The sequence below is a fragment of the Schistocerca piceifrons genome, unplaced genomic scaffold (genome assembly GCF_021461385.2).
Source record: "Schistocerca piceifrons isolate TAMUIC-IGC-003096 unplaced genomic scaffold, iqSchPice1.1 HiC_scaffold_2521, whole genome shotgun sequence".
NCBI lineage: Eukaryota > Metazoa > Arthropoda > Insecta > Orthoptera > Acrididae > Schistocerca > Schistocerca piceifrons.
The window spans coordinates 3,737,878-3,759,154 of NW_025728467.1; the positions used below are offsets into that span (position 1 = coordinate 3,737,878).

The following is a 21,277-nucleotide window of genomic DNA, read 5'->3' on the forward strand; positions in this document are numbered from 1 at the left end:
AGCGGAAATGGAAGTCCAAATTACAAACTCGAGTATTTGCTGAAAATAGTTGCTACACGAGAAGAATGTGATCTGCTAGTGGAAAAAAAAATTATTGAAGAAGTGCAGACAGGGCTACAGATTTCTTTAAATGCAATGTGTGATGTGTGGAAAATTCTGGACATAACTGAGATAGATACAGGATATCAGGTTTTATTATAAATACCAATGTCAAATGCCCATATGTTAGAGCACGTATAGAAAGTGATTAGTCCAACAATATTTACTATATTAGAGGCGGCACAAAAAGTCTAGTTATAAAGCTCCAGCCTCAATTGGATCTACTTAAAAGTATGGTTACAGTATTGCTAATGTGGTGGTCTCGAAACTGCATATCTAGCAAGAAAAAAGTCATTTACACGAGCTTAAAACTAATGGAATAACTACATTTAAAGGCCATTCTTAGCTTATAAACCGTGGGAAATGAGCTCCATGATAATAAAACTGATATATAATCGTGAAAATTTCTTGATGTACAAATTTTGTGTCAAATACATTGTAGATAAAAAGAAGGAGAAAGGTAGCGCAAACAGTTGGGGCCAAGAGTAGCTACCTATGTTGCAGCTCCGTGGCCGCGAAGGGTGTACTGCGAGCGTGTGGTCAACCGCTGCACACTTCACTAATGGCCAACGAATGCAGCGACAACATTGTTTAAGAGTACTAATAACGTTTGTCTAATTTTCATCGTTCCTGAACTGTAATATGGCTCTGATGACAGTACGATATTGATCCTGGCGTAGTTAAGTTGCCAGACCGAGAATGGGTAAGTCACTGGAGAAGTTGTCTTTAGGTTGCTACGGAAAGGTTGTCAAGTAAATTTAAAACTTTCTGTCTATAGTCAGTTCATGCCGTTCTAAATAGTAATATGCATATATTGTTCCTTTACCCTTCGGTAAATGAATTCAATTCATTTGTCAATTTAAGGATACTGCATAATAAAGGATGTTAGATTGATAAGACCCCAAAAGGTCGTAAACACAACGTTTATCGATAACACGTATAGTATTAGAATGAGGTAAGCACCAATTAGCTCCGGTGCGAAATACGAGTGGGTGTCCTATACAGAACCATTTCAAGCGAGAGTGTTTGTGATCTCACGGAGTGTGAAGGATCTGTATATATATTACCTCAAGTGCATGTACATGCTCAAGAGGAAATTTTGTTGATGCAGCGGCGACTACATCCGCATAACCGGGAAATTCATGTTTCAAGCGAGTTAATTTGCTCTTCACCCAACAAGATCAGCAGAATCGAGTATGTAACAAATTCTTCAGCGTCTGAATGGTAGAGATGTTCTTGATTGTTAAATTTTTAGGGATCAAGTGGTGGTGGCAGTAACTAACTTTTTTGTAGGCAAAGCTAAATTAGGGCATCACTACTTGATTTCAGCACATGTAATCGATCTTAAGTGACAATAACGTGAAACTGCCAGACAGCCCTTAAAGAATAACATTCTGTCTTAAAGATTCAGGAGCCAGTTGATATTAGTGAACACGATGAACATACTTTAATGAATGATAAAGCCTTAATTTCAAAAGAAAATAACTTTCTTTTTTATTTCTCCAGGATCAGAGATCAAACAAAGTGAGAAAAGGGAAAGATAAGACACTTCACGTACTTACATACGAAAGATTCAAAACTTGTTTCTTTTGTTATATAGGTTTTAATACACAGACTGTAGGTAAAAGTTATTAACAAGATAGAAAATAATTTAATGGAAGAAAAAAATATATAAAATAAATAGAAAATGCAAACAGGAATTTTGAAATCTATCAACGATATCTCTGAAGTTGACCGTTGTCTTGCCGGCCCTAGTAGCCGAGCGGTTCTAGGCGCTACAGTCTGGAACTGCGCGACCGCTACGGTCGCAGGTTCGAATCCCGCCTCGGGCATGGAAGTGTGTGATGTCCTTAGGTTACTTAGGTTTAAGTAGCTCTGAGTTCTAGGGGACTGATGACCTCAGAAGTTAAGTCCCATAGTGCTCAGAGCCATTTAAACCATTTTTGAACCGTTGTCTTGTTCACAGTATCCCCGTTAAACGATTAAGTATCTCTGTTATCTTAATTCGTGAGTAACAAAAGATAGAATAAATGATCAGATTTCGTGAACTTTAAACTTTCAGGAAGAGTTAATATCACAATATCACTTGTTCAAGTATTTATTGTAAATGGTAGATAAGATTAGTTTACCGTCGCAATATCTGGATTTTTGTGATACTTGTTGAGCAGATTGCATTTAAAGTACTGCACGCAATCTTTACGCGGTATCAGTAAGTTACTTTTACTCTAGGTAAGTAAACAAAGGGCATAATTACGCCTAAAGGAGATACATCGGTTTAAACTCATTATCTTGTATGTATTCTACCATGGCAGCAGGAATCATTCACCAAGTAGGATAGACACGTTGTTGCTAAGTCTAAATTGCTTAAATACTGTATGAGGGAATTACGTTCTGGTATGTGGGAAGAAGATCAACAAATTGTGCCACGGCTTACCGCGACACTGACAATGTAGATTCACTGAATACCACATTTATGTAACAGCGAGTACTCACGTTGATCGCCTTCAGCATCTGCACGTCCTGCTGGTACTTGTGGTACGAATCGCAGGCCACGTCGCCATTGTCGCCATTCGTGCCGTACTCCGGGTGTTCGTGGAGCATGCGGTCCCAGATGCTCTCACCCTTGCCTTCGTACAAACGAATTATAATTTCACGAACTGTAGTAGACTTGTGAGCGAAAGAACAATTGCTATAATATATGTCATTTCTAAGGTACAGTTAAGTGGAAAGCAGTTTTACAAAGAGAGTTTCTAATGGAGGCTCTTGGTAATGGTGCTACTGTTCTCTTTCACTCCGCTGTAGGAACCTGAGTCCATACTGCAACGATCTGCGAGCAGACAACCATTGATATCCCACGCCTCTCACACACGCATGCCCGAGGGAGGACTCGAACCTCCGACAGTAGTGGCCGCGCAGTCCGTGGCAGGACGCCTCAAACCGCGCGGCCACTCCGCGCGGCACCGATCTGTTTCACTTGTGTCTTTATTCGAGGGATCGTTGAGTATTTCATTTTATGCCTGACTGATACGTTAACCACCAAACGACAAAAATGTCACACTACAAGCAGGCGGAGCAAATCCAACAGAATTTTAGTCAAGTTCGTTTGATAACGAAACACAATGGTGACGAAAAAGTAATTGACGGGGAACTGTTTCCAACTGTCAAGACAGGAAATCTTCATTCTTTAGTGCAACATAACAATTATTTTGTCATTTTTTGCTTTCTGTACAGGTTTATACACCGAAATGAGCATTTATTTTCACATCTAAGAATGTACTTATTAGCTTTCCATAAACCGTACGTTTTAGCGTAAACAGGACAAAACACAGTTTACGTAACTAACAACATAGAAGAAGTATGCACTTTACCTTCATCAGTACACACCTGGTGTCCACCAGCTTGAAAAAATACCACTATGTACAGCAGCGAAGCTTCTTCTAAATGCGGCGAGAACAGCTCGGTTGACGAGTTCGGAAGAACGTTGCCGAGCAACGGACGAGAGCTGCGTAACAATGACAGCAGCTGGCGTAGAAGTTTGCAGCGTGGGACACAGACAACTATTTGTAGGGAGGTGAGAATGAACGAGGCACCAATTCAAGAATTATTGATTGCAGTAACATTTCGGGGGCGACTTTAAACTGCACGGGAAGATTTATTTATTGATTAGTTTCGGACGGTCTTTTCATCATTAAATCATCCAGGTACATAAGTCTTGCGTTATAACCAGATATACATGTAAGTTAGTGGCCACAAAAAATATAAACGTGGCCATACACAACATAGCGTCAACACATGAACATCGGTGCGCACTTCCTGCAGAGGACACTGGGCTGGAGGCATTAAGTGGATTTGTTTTACAAGCATTGCCGTGCTAAAAGTACGATTTGGTCGTATGTAGTAGCTACACTGTTGATAACACGTTCAAAGATTTTTAGACTAATTGCAGACGCAATTCCACATTAGACATAATAAGTTCGTCGGTTGACATACTACTATGGATATTTCACTATCACTATTTCCACACACAAAACACATTTAGGAAACGCTCCACCCCACGTTTCTTCATTTTCGGTAGCCACGTCTGTTTCACTTCCACTGGCAGTGTCAGCTGATTCAGTTTCATCTTCAATTGAGGAATCACTACTGCTTGCATCACTATGACTATCACTGTTGGAATCTGTTCGACTTTCCACATTTATGATAGTCACTAGCGCTTGGTCCAGCAAGCTTTAAACTTGAAATGTGCTGCTCTCTAATTTTATTTGCGTGCTCACAGCATCTCTTCCGGTCTCCTTCTGCTGTGGGAGCAATTTGGTCATCAATTTGTTAATAACGTGTCCATTCAAAAAGGCATATTACGTTCAGAAACACCGTCATTGACTCTTGCCCATATCTGCACTGTAGGATACAATTAGGGGTGGTATGGAGGAATTCGTACGTCAGTATGACATGTTCGGTTAAAATATTGTCTGTTTTATAAGTGATGTACTCTGGTTTGTTCATTTTATCAATAAATACAACTAGGGCCCAATACGTTCTTTTTTAAAGAAATTTCCTTTTCTGTTAACCAAGACGTCATTTCACTTCTCGTGGACTTTGATATTGTAGCACGAGACAGATACTTACTGCGATAAGGGGCGTTATATCTAACACGGACAGTATGAGGAAGTAGATTAGGTATCAATTTCTCCCTGAACCACTTTTAATAAGTTGAGGAATGTATGTCGCTGTGATAAGCCCCTGTCGTCTGGCCGTTGTCTTAACCTCATGTACACATTCAATACAAAGCCGTCCTACGCGCCAGCATGAATGATGACAATTCCACTTCCTTTCGAAACATGTCTTAACAGACCATGTAGTGGATTGTCCCTCCTTCTTTACGATTCTGTGTGACAGGTGTGAGCATTTAACTCGTCCATTTACAGTCAGTTTGGTATCCCACAACTGCCTGGATCGTCTTTAGAGAGGTCTTCGATGGTCACCGAGACTTTTCACTCGAGACAATTCTTCACCAATCAATGCCATTTCAGGCAGAAGACGTGTCTGGAGACGCCCATGACAGCAGTGGAGTTCCAACCTGAGTGTCGCTCGCCATTTGGTCCGACAAGCAGGAGTGATGGTCTCGAGTGTCATTTCTTTAATAACGGGACCGCTTAGTTTCTAATTCACGGCACCCTTACAGCATAGCGGTTGGTCGACGACATTCTACACTCCGTTTTCTTCCACTTCATGGCAAGCCATCGTGGCCTCACATTTCAGCAAGATAATGCCCGCTGAACAAGCCGAGAGTTTCTACAGCTTGTCTTCGTGCTTGTCAAATTCTGTCTTGGCCAACAAGGCCTCAGGATCTCTCCTCAACTGAGAACGTCTGGAGCGTTGTGGCCAGGACACTCTAACCATCTGGTGATATTGGTTACCCACCGAGCCATTTGTACAGAATCTGGCACAATATCCATCAGGATGACATCCAACGACTCTGTCAGTCAACGCCAAGTAGAATAAGTGCTTGCATAAGGACCACAGGTGGACCAACGGGTTACTGATATGCTCAACTATTCTGAAAGGGAGAACGTTTATTTGTCTGTACATGTACAGCACGTCTACTACTGTATTTACGTTCCATTTAGATAATTCCTTCACAGTCGTCTTTTTTTGTATTAGAGTGTATAATTAAAGCAAGAAACTTGTTAGTAAATGCTCTTTTCAAGACATTTTATATTGTCCATTACCTTTCAGTTGGTAGCTTTGATCTTCGAAGTCTGATTCTGTGTGTGCGCAATATCCCATATAATTCTAAAAAAATTCATTCACAGATTTTTTTATACGTAGGAACGGGTAAAAGTCAAGGCGCCAAAACGGCAGGATGGAAGTTGCAACTATTCATAGTTCAAATGTCTGTTTTGCCACTGCCAAAGCACGTCTTTGTCCAGGTGCGCTATCGTGATGAAGGTAGATTTTTTCCAATCGTGCCTCTTCTCCCGCAAAGGATGTGGCAACGAAGGTTACTGCTTTTATTCAGTGTGGGGTGAGCTGGGGTGAAGCGAGCCCTGGTAGCAGAGGATGGGAATGGTCTCATTCGAAGCAGTTGTTCGGAAAGTTTGTTTACCAGTAGGAACATTGCATTCGCCGAAGGAGCAACACGCCGTTGTCGTAGAGGCTCGCTTTTCTAACGGCTGACGGATCACGGCAGAGCAGCGTACATCGCGTATGCACTTCAGAATTTTCGACCCAACTATTGATTTTTTGTTTATTGTTATTTCGTCGTTCCCGCCACATATGTGCTGGAGGTGGTCTTCCTGCGCTACAATATTTCGCTCTTGAGCCAAATGCCTTTACAAAATGTAAGTACGGACATTACAGCAAGGTTTATGGGTGGAGAATTTAAAAACGTTTTTAAAGATTATAAAATGCTGATTATTCGATGATACTTACAAAATACAATGTGTTTTCTTCCTTTCAAATAAAAACAGAAATAAACAGTTCAACAGACAAGAATAAAAAGACAAAATAGATATTTAAAATAAGTTGAAAAAATTGTGATGTTGATTAAAAAGGAGCAACGTACTACCGTTTAAAAAGATGAAGGACCGGCGCTGGATAAAAAAGTTGTGGGAAGATTAAACTTTGGTTGTTCTGTAGTGGGTTAGAGTGCGCGAGTTAGTATATAAGCCGTTGGATGATACTGAAAATGAAGGTGGTAGGGTGGATAGTGGGAACACGGAAATGAAGGATAGATTTGGTGGGTGTGTAGAACTCTGACATCAGGAGCTGATGTGGTGGGGAGAATGGAGAAGCAGGAGGGAGGGGGCAGCCCTGACATAGAAAGGAAGTTGTAGTGGGAACCCACGTCCTGTTCCTGGCTGGCAATCAGTTGTATCCTGGATCAAAACTCGCAGAGTAACTGGAAATCTGCAAAGAAGAGGAGTGGGAGTAACGGGGTACTACACGCCTAAATACGCGTTGTAATGGTTGTGAGCCGATTCGGGAGAAAACTGTAGCAGAAGTACGGACCGATATCGATGTGCCGAAACAGGCCGACAAACATACTGTAAAACATTTTCATACACAGCAACGAAACCCTTGAGTATTGCCATTTCACGCACAGTTCTTGTTTTGGAAATGATATCTCCTAGATGGCCAACATTGTGACAATGACGGACAATCTGTGATGCAAATCGTTTACGGCACGAACGAGCATATTTATAGGAATGTTTCTGATTTCCGTCTGAATGGTGTCTTTCAGTACCGCAATCGTGTGTAGGCTTCTAGCACGCACCCTTTGTTTAAGGGACCCACAAAATAAATAGTTACAGATCAATAAGTGTGGAGGCCTTTAAGGCAACGAAATATCCTCATTCCTTGAAACGATGTGGTTAACAAACCCCCTGCCCACTGCACGTAAATGTTCATCCTCAAAAAAGAAAGCGTCGATTATGTCCACTGAGGAGGCGGCGCCCCTTGCTGTGACTTTCTGGCTGTGTGAGGGGCGTTGATGAAGTTACTGAGGACTATCGTCGCACCAGTAACGGCAGTTTTGTTTGGTGACACAACCGCTGCGATAAGAATGTGCATTGTAATTCAGCCATAGCAAACTTAAGAACTTCGTTGTCCCTACTTTTAGTAAACAGTTCAACAGACATATGTATTTGCTTTTCGTAACCATTTTCATTTAACTAATGCACAACATCTATCTTGTATATTTGTAACGTTAAATTGTTCCGTAAAATTCGGTGCACACTGCGGTTGAACAATCCCACTAGAACCACAATCTGTCTCACAGAACGCATTGGACTGTTACTTGGTTGGTTGGGGAGTGGACCAAACAGCAAGGTCATCGGTCCTATCGGGTTAGGGAAGGATGGGGAGGGAAGTCGACCGTGACCTTTCAAAGGAAGGTCATTGGTCCCATCGGGTTAGGGAAGGATGGGGACGGGAGCCGTGTCCGTTCAAAGGAACCATCCCCGCATTTGTCTGAAGCGATTTAGGGAAATCACAGAAAATCTAAATCAGGATGGCCGAATGCTAGTACAGTGTGCTAACCACTGCGCCACCTCGCTCGGTGACATCATTTTGCACTTCCTCTATCCGTTCCTGTGACTGACAACTTCTAATTCTTCCAGGGGATTTCAGCTTAAGGGCACTTCCCGTTGCTTCATAATTTTTCACATAATTTTTCACCTAACGTGGTTTCATGTGCAACTGGTACAGGATCATTCCGCCTAAGGTCGAACAGACGACGGTATTCTTGTCTAGCAGCAGCAAGGCGCTCAACGTTCCTGTGAAAGGTGAAAGGCCTCCACAGCCACAGCGATTTCAGGCCCACTCCAGCACTCCATCTCGGCAAATAGCGGACCTATCCGAAAGACGACAGACATTCAGTGTGACCTATAATACTGTTCGACTTTTAGAGACTAATTAAAACTGCCCGTTTTCTGCCACTACCTGTAATTTATGTGGCTAAGAGAGTTTTGAGTAACACTGTAGCTATCGCCTAAATCTACTGAATGGAACTACTGGTATTTTATATCGTAACTGGATTAAAACAGGACCCAAAGAAATTTATATAAAAGTATTTCTTTTATATTATTTCGTTGGAATGCATTGTAATATTTACTGAACCTATGTAAAGATGTGCTTTTGCACCGTAAACCGTTCTTCGTAAAAAAAAAAAGACAGTATCATTTGAAATATGTTTGGATTTATATAAAGTGCTGAAACAGAATCTCACGCAACACAGTTTCGGTTGTGAGTAATGGTACCACAAATATCAAGAAAGATACTTGCGAAGTTTTGGCGCGTACTGGAGACATGGGTGTGTGGAAACATGATGTGAAGAACGTTTGTTTTCCCAGTCAGTGGTTTGGTTGGTGAATGAAAAGATAGACCTGAAGTGTTCTTAGTGGTCCTGACTTAATGAACTGACTTTAGAGAAGAATAATCCTGCCAAAGAAATGTGATCCGGACAGTTCCAAGCAAATGAACCACAGAAGAAATGGTTCGCCTACAACGCGACGGCACTAACGATATGCGTGGTGCAATTAATAACCCATCACTCGCGTGGTCACTTATTAAAAGGACTCAGTATTCTTGTATGTTTCTTTATCCACTGTGATAACTCCTTAAAACCAAGCCAGGAAGTTAAATAAAAATAACTAATTGTCTATTAATTCAAACTTCATACTCTTTTATTGCCATATATTAATTTGGGCTGTGTCCATCTTTCCGGACAACTGAAATGTATAACATCTTACGGAGTGGCATCAAAGTACGTTAATTATTCCATCATAAAGTGTGGGAAATAACGAAGACAAGAAAGCGAGAGCGAGCAACGTGCCCAGCATAAACAGGTAGTGTGCAGCTTTCATGTAAATACAATGAACCTAATACTGCGATGTTTAACGTTACAACCTTTTGATCTGAAGTCAGTAGTGCATCATAGATGTGAATGCTGGACATTCGATTACGATGGAGCTGCTGATTATTGATGTTTATGATCAAACTGATTATATTTTATTTAGAATCGGTGTAGGACCAGGTGTTACCTAACCCCAGCACTGTACATGCCTTGGTAATTACGCCCAATGCGGGTCATTAACTTCATTATTACGCTGATTTTCAAAAATAATACATGTTATTGTAAGCTTAGTTACTATTCTGTTTTTGAACATTTCCATTTTACGTTCTGATAGCTGAAAAACGTAGAAGCTATTTATCTCGTCGTCGCTCGGCAGGCACACACACCGCTGTCCTTACACTTTACTATCATTCTGTGAGACGATTTTCTCACCACGCGTCCAATTTTAACCCATATAAACTGGGTGTGGGTCAAAATGCGATTTTATTGCTGCGAAAAAGTGCATGTGGAGACTTGTTTGAACAGTTGCCACGCACTGTGCTGCTGTTCTTTAGTGACGAGGCACACTTTCATTTATCTGAGTGCGCCAATAAACAAGACACGCCGTGCTAGTGGGCTAACAAACCTGGACAACTTCACGAGAGGACCAGACAGCCCTTACGCATCCATTACGTGTAGCACTTTGGTGTGCAGTGTTGAGAATACACTAAACGTGAATTCTCGGAGAGTATTCAGCATGACTGAGGACTGTTTCTTGCCCCTTCTTGGACAAATTAATATTGTGGTTGCTTAGTTGCATGTAGCTTGGACGACGGCGCATACAGTGCGAACTGATTTGCCTGTTTTGCAGGGAAGTCCTCCGGGCGCCTCATCTGATCTTCCGTGACAGTTGCCTCATCGAATTATACCCTTGTGACGTTTCTTAGGGGATTTCCAGAATCCATTCCGTACAGCGATCGTCCAAGGACTCTTGCACACTGGAAGGACAATATACTCTCAGCAGTAGCCCGCACATCCATCTCTATGCCAGCCAGATTCAAACGTAAAATCAAAATTCGAATAACTCAGTGTATTGACAATAAAGACATAATTTTCAAACACCTGTAATATTAATCTTCGCATTACCAACGTTTCTCAAGGAGGCGGGGGGACTTTATGCGCACCGTAAAAACTAAGAAAAAACAAAATGTTTTAATTGTTGTTGACATATATTAACAACATACTTTTTAAAGAGGTACTAATGTTTAAGTAGGGTCTAGAACTTCAAACTATCTTTTAACACACACGTACACAAAAGTAAATACAAATTTCGTTAATTTCTCACAGCATACTTTTTAGAGAGATCTTTATGTCTCACAATGGTCCCTATACCAGAAGCTATGGAATCTCGTAGAATATTTCATTAAAAACACAAATATTTATTTCAAAATTTTAAAATACACTGACGGAAAAAACCAAACACCAAAAAATAATTTACGTAGAGTAATGAAATTTCGGGAATATATCTCGTCTCATGATGTTCGATATCAGCTCAAGTGGAGACAAATCCGGTAGTCAAGCATGCCAAGCAAGATGTCGGCACTCTGTACAGCATGTTTGGTTTCAACAGCGGTATGCAGGCGAGCGTTATCTTGTTGAAAGTCACCCCTGGAATGCCATTCATAAATGACAGCACAACGGGTCGAATCACCAGACTGACGTAGCATTTGGCAGTCAGTGTGCGTGGGGTAACCAGGACAGTGGTCCTGCTGTCATATGAAATCCAACCCCAGATCATACGCCCAGCTGTCTTCAAGAACAACGGTGGGCTGGCAGCGCTCAACTTTCAATTCCATGCAAAGATTCAAGAAAATTTCAAGAAGATCAGTTATTTGTATATACAGAGTGTAAATTTTAAGTTGGCAAACCAGAATAACTCGAAAAATACGCTTCACACGAAAGAATGTGTAGAATCCAAAGATGATTATTTTCGAGGGGGACATCTGTTGGTGCTAAAATTAGCCCGCCACCCCAGCCCCCTGGGGTTGGGACGGGAGGCAACTTCAAAATTTGAAATGGGAACCCCCTTTTATTGCAGAATGAGATTGTACATAAAAAACTACGTACATTTTGTCTTCATTAATTGTTTTGATTCTTGGTAGTTGGCGCTCTAGTTCAAGAAAATTCATGTTCTCGTTTTTGTGTGGAAAACGGTTACAGATAAATAACAAATTGCTCTCTCTCATACCCCACCCTATGTGAGGAGACGGAGGGTTTTTGTGTTAGCGAATCAAAATTTACGAGCTAAATAAGTATGTTTTATAGCTTAATACACAAGCAAGTGCTGTATCAACTTCGCCACAACAGACAGCCACGTCCACGACACAGCCTCCGTGCTATTCCACCGTCCAAGCTACATGCAGTGAACAACAAGAGGAATGGAACGAGCACTACGTTCATTTCGACGTTCAATGTGCTACACTTCAAGTGCAGTGTACTGTGAAACTTTCTCGTTTCACGTCAATGGGTGGTATAGGTGTTTACCAACTCCCTCAGAAGTTATTCTCGACTAGTAGAGTTGCTGGTTTTTGAAGAATTAGTTTCTGCCCTCACTAAGTAATACGAGGATCAGGTGCAGGTGGCTGCAGCTCGTTACATGTTATTTCGATTGTGGGGAAGGTCAGAACAGACATACCATCAATAGGTCACTGAACTTCAGTCTTTGACACGGCAGTGTAGTTTGCAATGTAGCTGTGGACGGCAAATGTAGTGAAACAATGGTTCGTGATGCAACTATGTACAATGTGCCAGATCCTACTTTGAAACAAGTGTTACAAGTTACTGAACATCAGGACTCATGTGATAGTGCCGTGGAAAACTTTGAGGTAGCTCTCATTTGCAGTGTAACACAGAGTGACAAACAGATACGGTCTTGCCACCAACCACCACACACAAACTAGCCACCGCGCCATGGATAGAGTAAACAAGCGTTAACGCATGTTTCTGCTGTGAAATCATGTCAAGACAAAATTTCCCCTCGTGGAACGTGACCTGCTTTGCTTCTGGAATGACAGCTCATGTGCAGTCTGTATACTTGCATCAGGAAAAGAACTCTACCCACGTTCGCTCTCATAAGTGTGAAGCACCTTCACATTCAGAGAATCTAGTTTTTTACTATCCGGCTACCGGTACTAGTAATGATTAAATACAGGATGTGCCTTCACCCCGCCAAAATGCCGTGCAACGACAGTGAGATAAACTGTTTGTGACCTTAGTGAGTGTCAGAGGCTGTTCAGTTAGGCACTCACACTTCCGTTTCGTTGCTCAATCGTGCCACTTATGAACAGCTGGGCTCGGCACAGTTCAGAAAATCTTGCGCGCGACTTACTGAGGATAACGGTCAGGGCATTCCGCTACTTGGTACGCGTTGTTTACCTGCCACATTCCAGTCTCACACCAAAACAAGGACATTTACAATTCTGCGTTCAGGTACCTGTGAAAATATTTTTGGATTTGATTCATTTCATTTGTTTGGTCTTCCTATTCACGACAATGTACTTCCTGTTTCTGCCTTCAGCCCAAAACGAAGTATTACTCAATTGACTGTGGTGTTACCTGATTTATTTTCTGAAGGACATTCTCTTCAGTCGTCGTTGGTCCCGTTCTTGCAGGATCTTTTTCTGCTCGCAGCTATGTCGGAGATTTGATGTTTTACAGGATTCCTGATATTCACGATATACTCGTGAACTCGTCGTGCGGGAAGGTCCCCCATTTCATCGTTACCTCGGAGACGCTGTGTCCCATCGCTAGTTCGCCGCCTGTAACACCACGTACAAACTCATTTAAATTTTGATAAACCTACCACTGTAGCAGCAGTAACAGATCTAGCAAATGCGCGAAATACTTGTTGTCTTATATAGGGATTGCGGACCGCAGCGTCGTATTCTCCATGTTTACATGTCTCTGTATTTGAGTACGCATGCCTATTCCAATGTTTTGGCGCTTCAGTGTATATTACGTGTTATATGAGAATTTTCACATGTAATGTATGTGGTATCTTAGAGCTAAAATAACCTACTAATTATAGTTAACAAATAAATAATAACAAAAAAACTGTCGTAACAATCGTCAGTCAAGAGGTTCTGACTTCAGGCATTCAAAGTACTAACTTCTTACTTCTTAGATCCCTGCCCGACTGTGTTTCTCTCTTGAGATGAATGTGAGCCTACATGGTGCTACATAATGGTTAGGTAATTAATTGCGATAGTATGAAGCACGATAAAATATAACATTGACACCAAAGGTCTTGAGAAAATACGAAGTGTTGGAGTAGACAAATTGTGGAGCAGAAATAAATGTGGCTATTAGTGTTCTGTATTGATTCGACTGTTCCTGCAGTAGCTATTACAATGACAGCCACCTTAAAAATATTACTTACTTAAAATATCAATATCATACCATTCATTTTTCATGTTTTAATGAAGGTGTTTCTCGTTCATTACAGCTGAGAGACAGCCCAAACATTCTGCGTCGCCTCACACAGACGCAGTTTACGTATCTGCCACCTGCCAGATGTTATTTCGGCGGCCACAAATGCCGAGGAAGGCGCAGTAGGAACTCTCAGCCGCAGCTGCCAAGGCAAGTGGACTCCGTGCTCTGGGGAAACAGGTTAGTGCTTTCATAAGTAATAGTATACAATGACGAATAACTGCCACCCCAGTAGTTCGTAATTTAGTGCAGAAGAATCACATCTACACCAACGGTCATTAAAGATGCGGGACTTTGACCTTGAAGGCGACATGCAATAAACGGCAAATTAGCTGAAGTGCACTATATGCTTTTACATGCAGATGGTTTGAATATCAGCGCTAACGCGCGACGTGGATAGGAATAACGCCACCTGCATATTGAATACAACTGAAGGATAAGCATGGTGTCTCTCATTCACAGACAGTATTTCCACGTTATTTGTTTCTGAGATCACAAAGATATGCCTCGTGTAGTATGTAGATATACCAGTACCTGCCGAATGTCGACGATCTCAAGGGCTCAGCATTTGTTTGCTGAGTACGGGCTTGGCGACCCCACGATTCCTGAGCTAAGGACTGGTAAGCGCCGCCAGACCCCTGCCACCGCAAACTCTGGGCACGCTTCAGCTACCACCGTGTGGCGCGGCGGTGGAACGTAGTGTGTTTCAAGGAATGGGGATCTTAGCTTCACTGCCCGGATCGTGAGGATGGAATAAACCTCTGTAAACAACCCCTCACTCTCAAGGTGTGCTGCTCGCTGATGAGATGCATGGCTGTTGAGGTGGAACATTCGTCAGCGGGCAGCGTCTGGGGAAGCCGCCGCACCTCAGTCGTATAAGGCTTACTCAGGCATGCGGGGCTCTGTCTGAGTGGACCCTTATTTCCCTAGCTGCTCGTGGGACCGAAATGGAACCCTCTAAATCTTTTTTTCCTCTTCCCAGTGGGTAGGGTCTACAGCCTGGGAGTTCTCTCACCCATTCATCAAACAGAATGAGGGAGGCTAGTCCTCCTGATAATAAACTTTTTATCAGTAATGGGGCTCAAGGAGTCATGAATTCCAACGTCTTTGTAGTGATCAAGAGGAAGGGGGGGGGGGGCGTCGTTTGAAAAAGTGTCTCCCTTCTATACCCACAAAGGCTTAGAAGGGCTGGCTGGCTATTGAACGGTTGTGAAATGGTTCTTTGCTTGTTGAGACTAACCAGGCAAAGCGGATGGAACTTCTTATGAAGTCACAGAAATTGGGTGAGTACGATATCATTGATGAGTTGCATAATTCCCCTAACTCCAGCCAAGGTGTGGTAACCTACAGTGATATTGTGGACATACATGTTGCTGAACTGAAACAAGAACGGGCACCACAGGGTATCATAGGTGTGGAACAAGGGATACGCTAGACCAATGGAGAGACTGAGGAGACTGCCACTTTTATTGTGACCTTCAATTCTCCAACGCTACTTGGACACATCATGGCAGGTTTACTCCGACTTAGGGTTCGATCCTATGCACCTAAGCCTGTGCGAGGCTTCCAATGCCAGCGTTTTGGCCATACAACGCTAAGTTGCAGAGGCGAAGCGACTTGTGGGAAGTGTGGAAAGGCAGCCCATGAAGCTCAGATGGACTATCCGTCTCCACCAGTCTGCATTAACTGCTCTGGGAGCCACCCAGTCTGGATCCGAGCCTGCCCTGTTTTTGCAGAGGAATGCAAAATTCAGGAAATCCAAGTGACCAAGCAGATCCCCTAAGCAGAAGCCAAAAAGGACTATCAGGCAATGAAACCCCTGTCTGCCACTTCTTATACTACAGAAACCTGTCATTAAGGTCGACGCTTCGACTCAAACGATGTCCAGTGTACCATTATCCACCACTAGCACCTATACTTGCACCTGCATGTGCCAAAGCCGAATGAAGACATAGCGATCCAGGCAGCTACAATGGAAGAAACCAGTAATGCTTCCGCAGGGCGCAGCCCAAAGGAACCCAAAAAGCAGAGTGTCTCTCAACGTCAACTCTTTTCAAAGAATTGTGACTCTCCCACCCCCCTTCCCCCTCATCCTTACCAGGAATGGGAGCGGAGAAAGGAACTCAACATTCGGGTCGAAAGCTGACCCAGGTGCCATCAGATGTCATTCTGGCATGTCTGACTGATGATGAGACCATCATGGATTCTGATGCCTCATCATCAGACAAAGTCAACCCCACCACCCTGCCTCGCTCTACATGCGCCACACCATCTTGGAGCAAAGACAGGAGCAAATCAAGACCACATTGATGAAATGGCTCCCGCACTCCATTGTTATATCAATGGGCACAGGACTCATCTGGAGGAATTGACACTCCTTGTACAGGACAGACCCCTTTGCCTTTGCCTTCAAGAGACTCATTTTAACTAGACTAACACATCTGTACTTTACAGAAAAGAAGACCTTACTGGTGATAGGACAAAAGGTGGGGTTACAGTGTTCATGAAGGACACCACTCCTCACCTATTTCCTTAACAAAAACACTACAAGCAGTTGCTGTTGGGATAGTAGCCCACGCTGACTTTACTGTGTGCTCCCTGTACCTACCACCTCATGAGCCTCTTGACAGTGGTGTCCTCACTCATCTCTCCCCCACCCATTCCTCGGTTTAGGGGACTTCAATGCACAGAGTGCACTATGGAGTTCTCACACCACTTGAGGATCTACTGCACACAACAGATCTCATACTGTTGAATATGGGTCAAGTTACTGATTATAGCACCACTACAGGTTCGTCTACGGCCATAGACCTCTCCTTCTGCTCGCCTGCGCTTAGAGACACTGATCAGTGGGCAGTGGACGATGACCTTTCTGGTAGTGACCATTTCCTTATCTGGATCCATCTGCCTGATGGAGAAGATCCTGAAAGAAAGCCATCGAGATGGTTGTTCAGAAAGGCTAACTGGATGCTTTAAAGGTTTTAGAGCAACGTGACGGCATCCAGGATTGGGTGGATCGCATTACAGTTATGATTCACCATGCCATTGATGCATCCATCCCAAAGTCAGCAGAAAAACCTAGGAAGTGACCTGTCCCTTAGTGGAACGATGAGTGCCGTTTTGCAATCACGAGGGCAGCAATGTGCAGATTTAGAAGATACCTTACAGATGAGAACCTTGCAAGCTATCGAATGGCGCATGCAAAGGCGAGGAGAATAATTCGGGAGAGCAAACACAGCTCTTGGCAAGAGTTCCTGAACTACATCAATAGGTCCACACCCACATGTAAAGTATAGGATGCCATTAGGAGGATCTCAAGGCACAACTCTCGCCTGCCAATAGCAGCTGTACGAATACACGGGTCTGTTGTAACATCGACAAGGAATATAGCTCAGACAATAGCTGAATCATATAAATCCATTATGGACGATTCCAGCCAGGATTACACTTCTGTCGATATCGGGAGTCACAGGAGAAGACCGATCTTGATTTCCGTTCCACCATCATGGAAGAATACAACCAGTCTATCTCTCTGTGGGAGCTGGATTCTCCAGTGTCACTTGCTTGTGATGCGAACCCTGCAAGCGTCCTAATAACCTACAGTATGTTGCAACAGTTGGACTGACAGTCGAAGGAAGTCCTCCTTCAGCTCTCCAATAAAATTTGGATAACTGGCGACTTTCCCAACTCTTGGAAGGACTGTATTTTAATGACAATTTTAAAACCAGGAAAGGATCGGACACACCCTGGTAGTTATCTTAGTGTTAGCCTAATGAGCTGAATAGGAATGACACTGGAGCGTGTGATCAATCGGCTCCTAGTGTGGATTCTGGAAACCAGTTCCCTGCTCAGTCGCTCCCAGTGTGGGTTCAGGTGGTACCGCTCCACTCTCGATAACCTGACCCTACTCGAAGCTGCAATTGAGCAAGCTTTCCTTCGTAAGCAACACCTTATCGTGGTTTTCTTCGATTTGGAAAAAGCCTACGACTCTACCTGGTGGCATAATATTTTGTCGCAGCTTCATTAGTGTGGATTCCGTGGATGTCTACGTACCTTCATGCCGTCCTTTCTCTCGGACAGATATTTTAGATACAGGGTTGGCAATGTCCTGTCTGAGCGTTTTAAGCAGGTGAATGGTGTCCCTCAAGGGACTGTTTTAAGTGTCACCGCTCTCGCCATCATAATCAATAGCATTACAACCACAGTGCGACGTCCAGTACTATCTTTCTCGTTTGTGGACGACTTCTCCATCTTCTGTGCATCCTCCAACCTCACCACGGCTACTCGGCAATTGCAACTGACGATCAGGCGGTTGGAGGAAGGGTCTTGCACCACAAGTTTTAAATTCTCATTAGAGAAAACGGATTGTGCTGATTTTAATCGTTCGCGCGGTCTGTTTAATTTCTCCCTTTTTAAAACTGGGGGTCACCGTTCTCACTTTTAAGGGAAAGGTGAAGTATATGCGTCGTACCTTTGATGAGAAGTTAACATGGTTGCCGCACCTTAAAGAACTGAAACGGAGAGGTCTCAAGGGCTTAAACATCCTTAAAAGTGTCAGTCATAGGCCTTCGTTAGCCGACAGAGCGCGTCTGCTCCAACTCTATAAGGGCTTTGTGCCATCCTGGCTTGAATACGGATGCCAGGTTTATGAGTTAGCGAGGCTTTCATACCTTAAAATACTGGATGCAGTTCACCACGAGGGTATTATGCTGTCAACAGGTGCCTATAGCACGAGCCCTGTTGTTAGTTTGTGTGCGGAGCCTGGAGAGCCTCCGCTGTCTATTCGACGTCTCCTTCTCGTGGTACGCCAAGAATGTAGGGCACTGTCCGTTCCTACATCGGCAGCATCCAGATACGTTGTTCAGCCGCCACTGGAAGGGCTGTTCGATCATCGACCACAAGGAACACGGCCATTTGGGATCCGTGCAAGGGAGAGCCTTGAGTTTTACAGGTGGAGTGCATTCAGGTCCAAAGCCAGGGGTGGTGTAGGCTCTCCCCCTGACTACTAGCGAGGCCCTGATTGCTTTTAGAACTGACTGCTTACAAGAAGCATTGTAAGCAGGCCGTATTTTTAAAATTAATACTTAATGATATTTTACGTAGCCACCCAGATTTTATTACCATCTATGCGAATAGTTCTAAGCAGGGAGATGTTTTCGGTTGTTCCGTCGTGTTCCACGACATTGTCCTCATGATAGGGCTCCAAGAGCAGTTTTCAGTTTATTACGCGAAACTGTTTGCTATCCTGAGGGCAATGGAGACGGCGTCGTGAGAAAAAGTTTATAATCTGCTTCGACTCTCAACGAGCCCTTCTCGCTGTTGGACAGGTGTACCCAGCAGGCCGAATGGTGCAACAAGTGCAGGACGCTCTCCTTCTCTTGCGAAGGCAAAACAAGGAAGTTATTTTTTGCTGGATTTGAGAGAAACGAACTCGCTGATGCTGCTGCTAAGAATGCTTGCTCCCTTCCTCCTCCTGTCCGCTGTTCAGTCCCTCTGCGGGCTGTCGCTTCATTTGTGACCAGGATGGCCACATGTTGGTGGGAGTCCCAGTGGCTGGAAGTGAGGAACAATAATCTATGTTCCATCAAGACTTCCGATCGCGACGGTGTGAAGAAGCAGCCCTTACTCGACTCAGAGTAGGACGTTGTCGATTGACACATGGCTTCCTCTTACGTCGGGCGGAGCCCCCAGTATGTGAGAGATGAGCGGCACAGCTGACAGTACGACGTACTTTAACTGAGTGTGTTTTATATGACAAACTGAGGGTTGAACTGGGTCTTCCCTCTATTTTAGCTGATTACGAGGCTTAAAATTTTGCGTGGTGTCCGGTTTTCTTCCCAAAATACCTAGTGTGAGATCTTAATGTGTAATAAAGTGCTTGGGTCGTCATCCAGCCACATTTATTTGCCCCTTTTTTAACAGCATCTTTCCAGGTATTTTCTCCGTGATTTTATTTCGTTATCCCGCTTTGTGTCGCTGGGGTTTTATTACGGGATTTTCTGAACCTCACCCTTTTGGGATTGCTTTAAATTTCCCGTAGCGGGTTTAAACGTAGTTTTCCAGGTTATTTATCTCCTTCCATAGATTATGAAAATCTTCTTCGGTATAACATTAATGCAAAGGTGCTGATGACCTAGATGTTTAGGGTCCTCCGCCATTAATCGTCATCATCATCATCACCGAATGTTGACAGCATCAGAATCTTGGTTTATCAAGACTGCATCCTATTGTTCCAGGATACTGCTGTTTGCATTAATCGCAGTCCTTCGACTCTCATGAGTCTATGGAACTGATACGTTCATATCCGACGTCATGCGGGGTATCCTCGACAGTAGTAGGACGCTGCAGTTTCGGGGAGCAGATAGATAGACTGGGAAAACCCAGGTGCACTGGAGAGGAACGTGACGTTCTAGCCACCATGATGGAAACGAGAGACTACCGTACTTACTAAAGAGACCAATATCCCGTAAAACCTGATCACATAATTAAACACACTTACAGAAGCAGACAAGGAGTTTCTGATTAATGAATTACCTAAGTGTTGAAAATAATATAAAATTTAAAAAGTAATACTCATATATTATCAACGTCTTGGCTGAAATGGATGAACTATGTCTCAATGGATAGAGTCTGATGAGTTCGGTCAGAGGGTATCAGAAGAATACAAGATAATTTAAACTATATGACAGACTATGTATTCTATACTACTAAAGCTCAGTTTTACACAAAATAAGTAATAAAGTGACGAAAATAGTCGCAACGTAATAAATTAGGCTACTTTGCTTTTCTGTAAGTGTATTAACTCCTATATATTTATAATTTTCACATAGTAAAACATCGTAAAACAGTGATAAAAGTGGTATTACTGTAATTTATGAGAAATCTAAAAGACTCAACAGAAAGCGAAGTACATTATCTTAAAGGTGATAGAAATTAAGTTTAGTCTGGCATGTCATATGTATATGTGTAATATATGATATGTGTTTGGTAAAATGCATGAGGAACCTTGCACGAGATCTTTTGGAACGACGCTCTAAGGGCTTGGTCAGGAACAGTCCTTCTGGAGATCTGTAGCAGTGGAGGCGTATTTATAAATCAGTAGTGAGTAAGTCACGATCTGCATGTGTTTGTAATCTTACGAGTAAAAATTTGTAAAGTTGTGAAATTATCAGCGCAGTGATGGCGGAAGACGTAGAAATTTTTTTAGGAACAGATCATGCGCATTTACAATATTCTCGCGAGTTAGACAGTATTTCGAACTTGCAATAATTCTTGCAAGTTGATCATACTCAAATTAGCATATTTTTTGAATCTGTAAGCATTTTCAAGTTGTAAGAATACTTGCAAGTTGGGCAG

The 21,277-nt window shown here is 43.0% G+C and overlaps 1 protein-coding gene across 1 annotated transcript in view; it reads right to left on the reverse strand.

The window, feature by feature from the left end:
• LOC124743721 (myrosinase 1-like) overlaps nt 1-21,277 on the reverse strand; it is a 113,257-nt gene that overhangs the window by 81,143 nt on the left and 10,837 nt on the right. Inside the window, exon 4 of the mRNA XM_047248887.1 lies at nt 2,589-2,726. Within this exon, the coding sequence (XP_047104843.1) occupies nt 2,589-2,726 (138 nt within the window). The remainder of the gene's footprint in view (nt 1-2,588; nt 2,727-21,277) is intronic.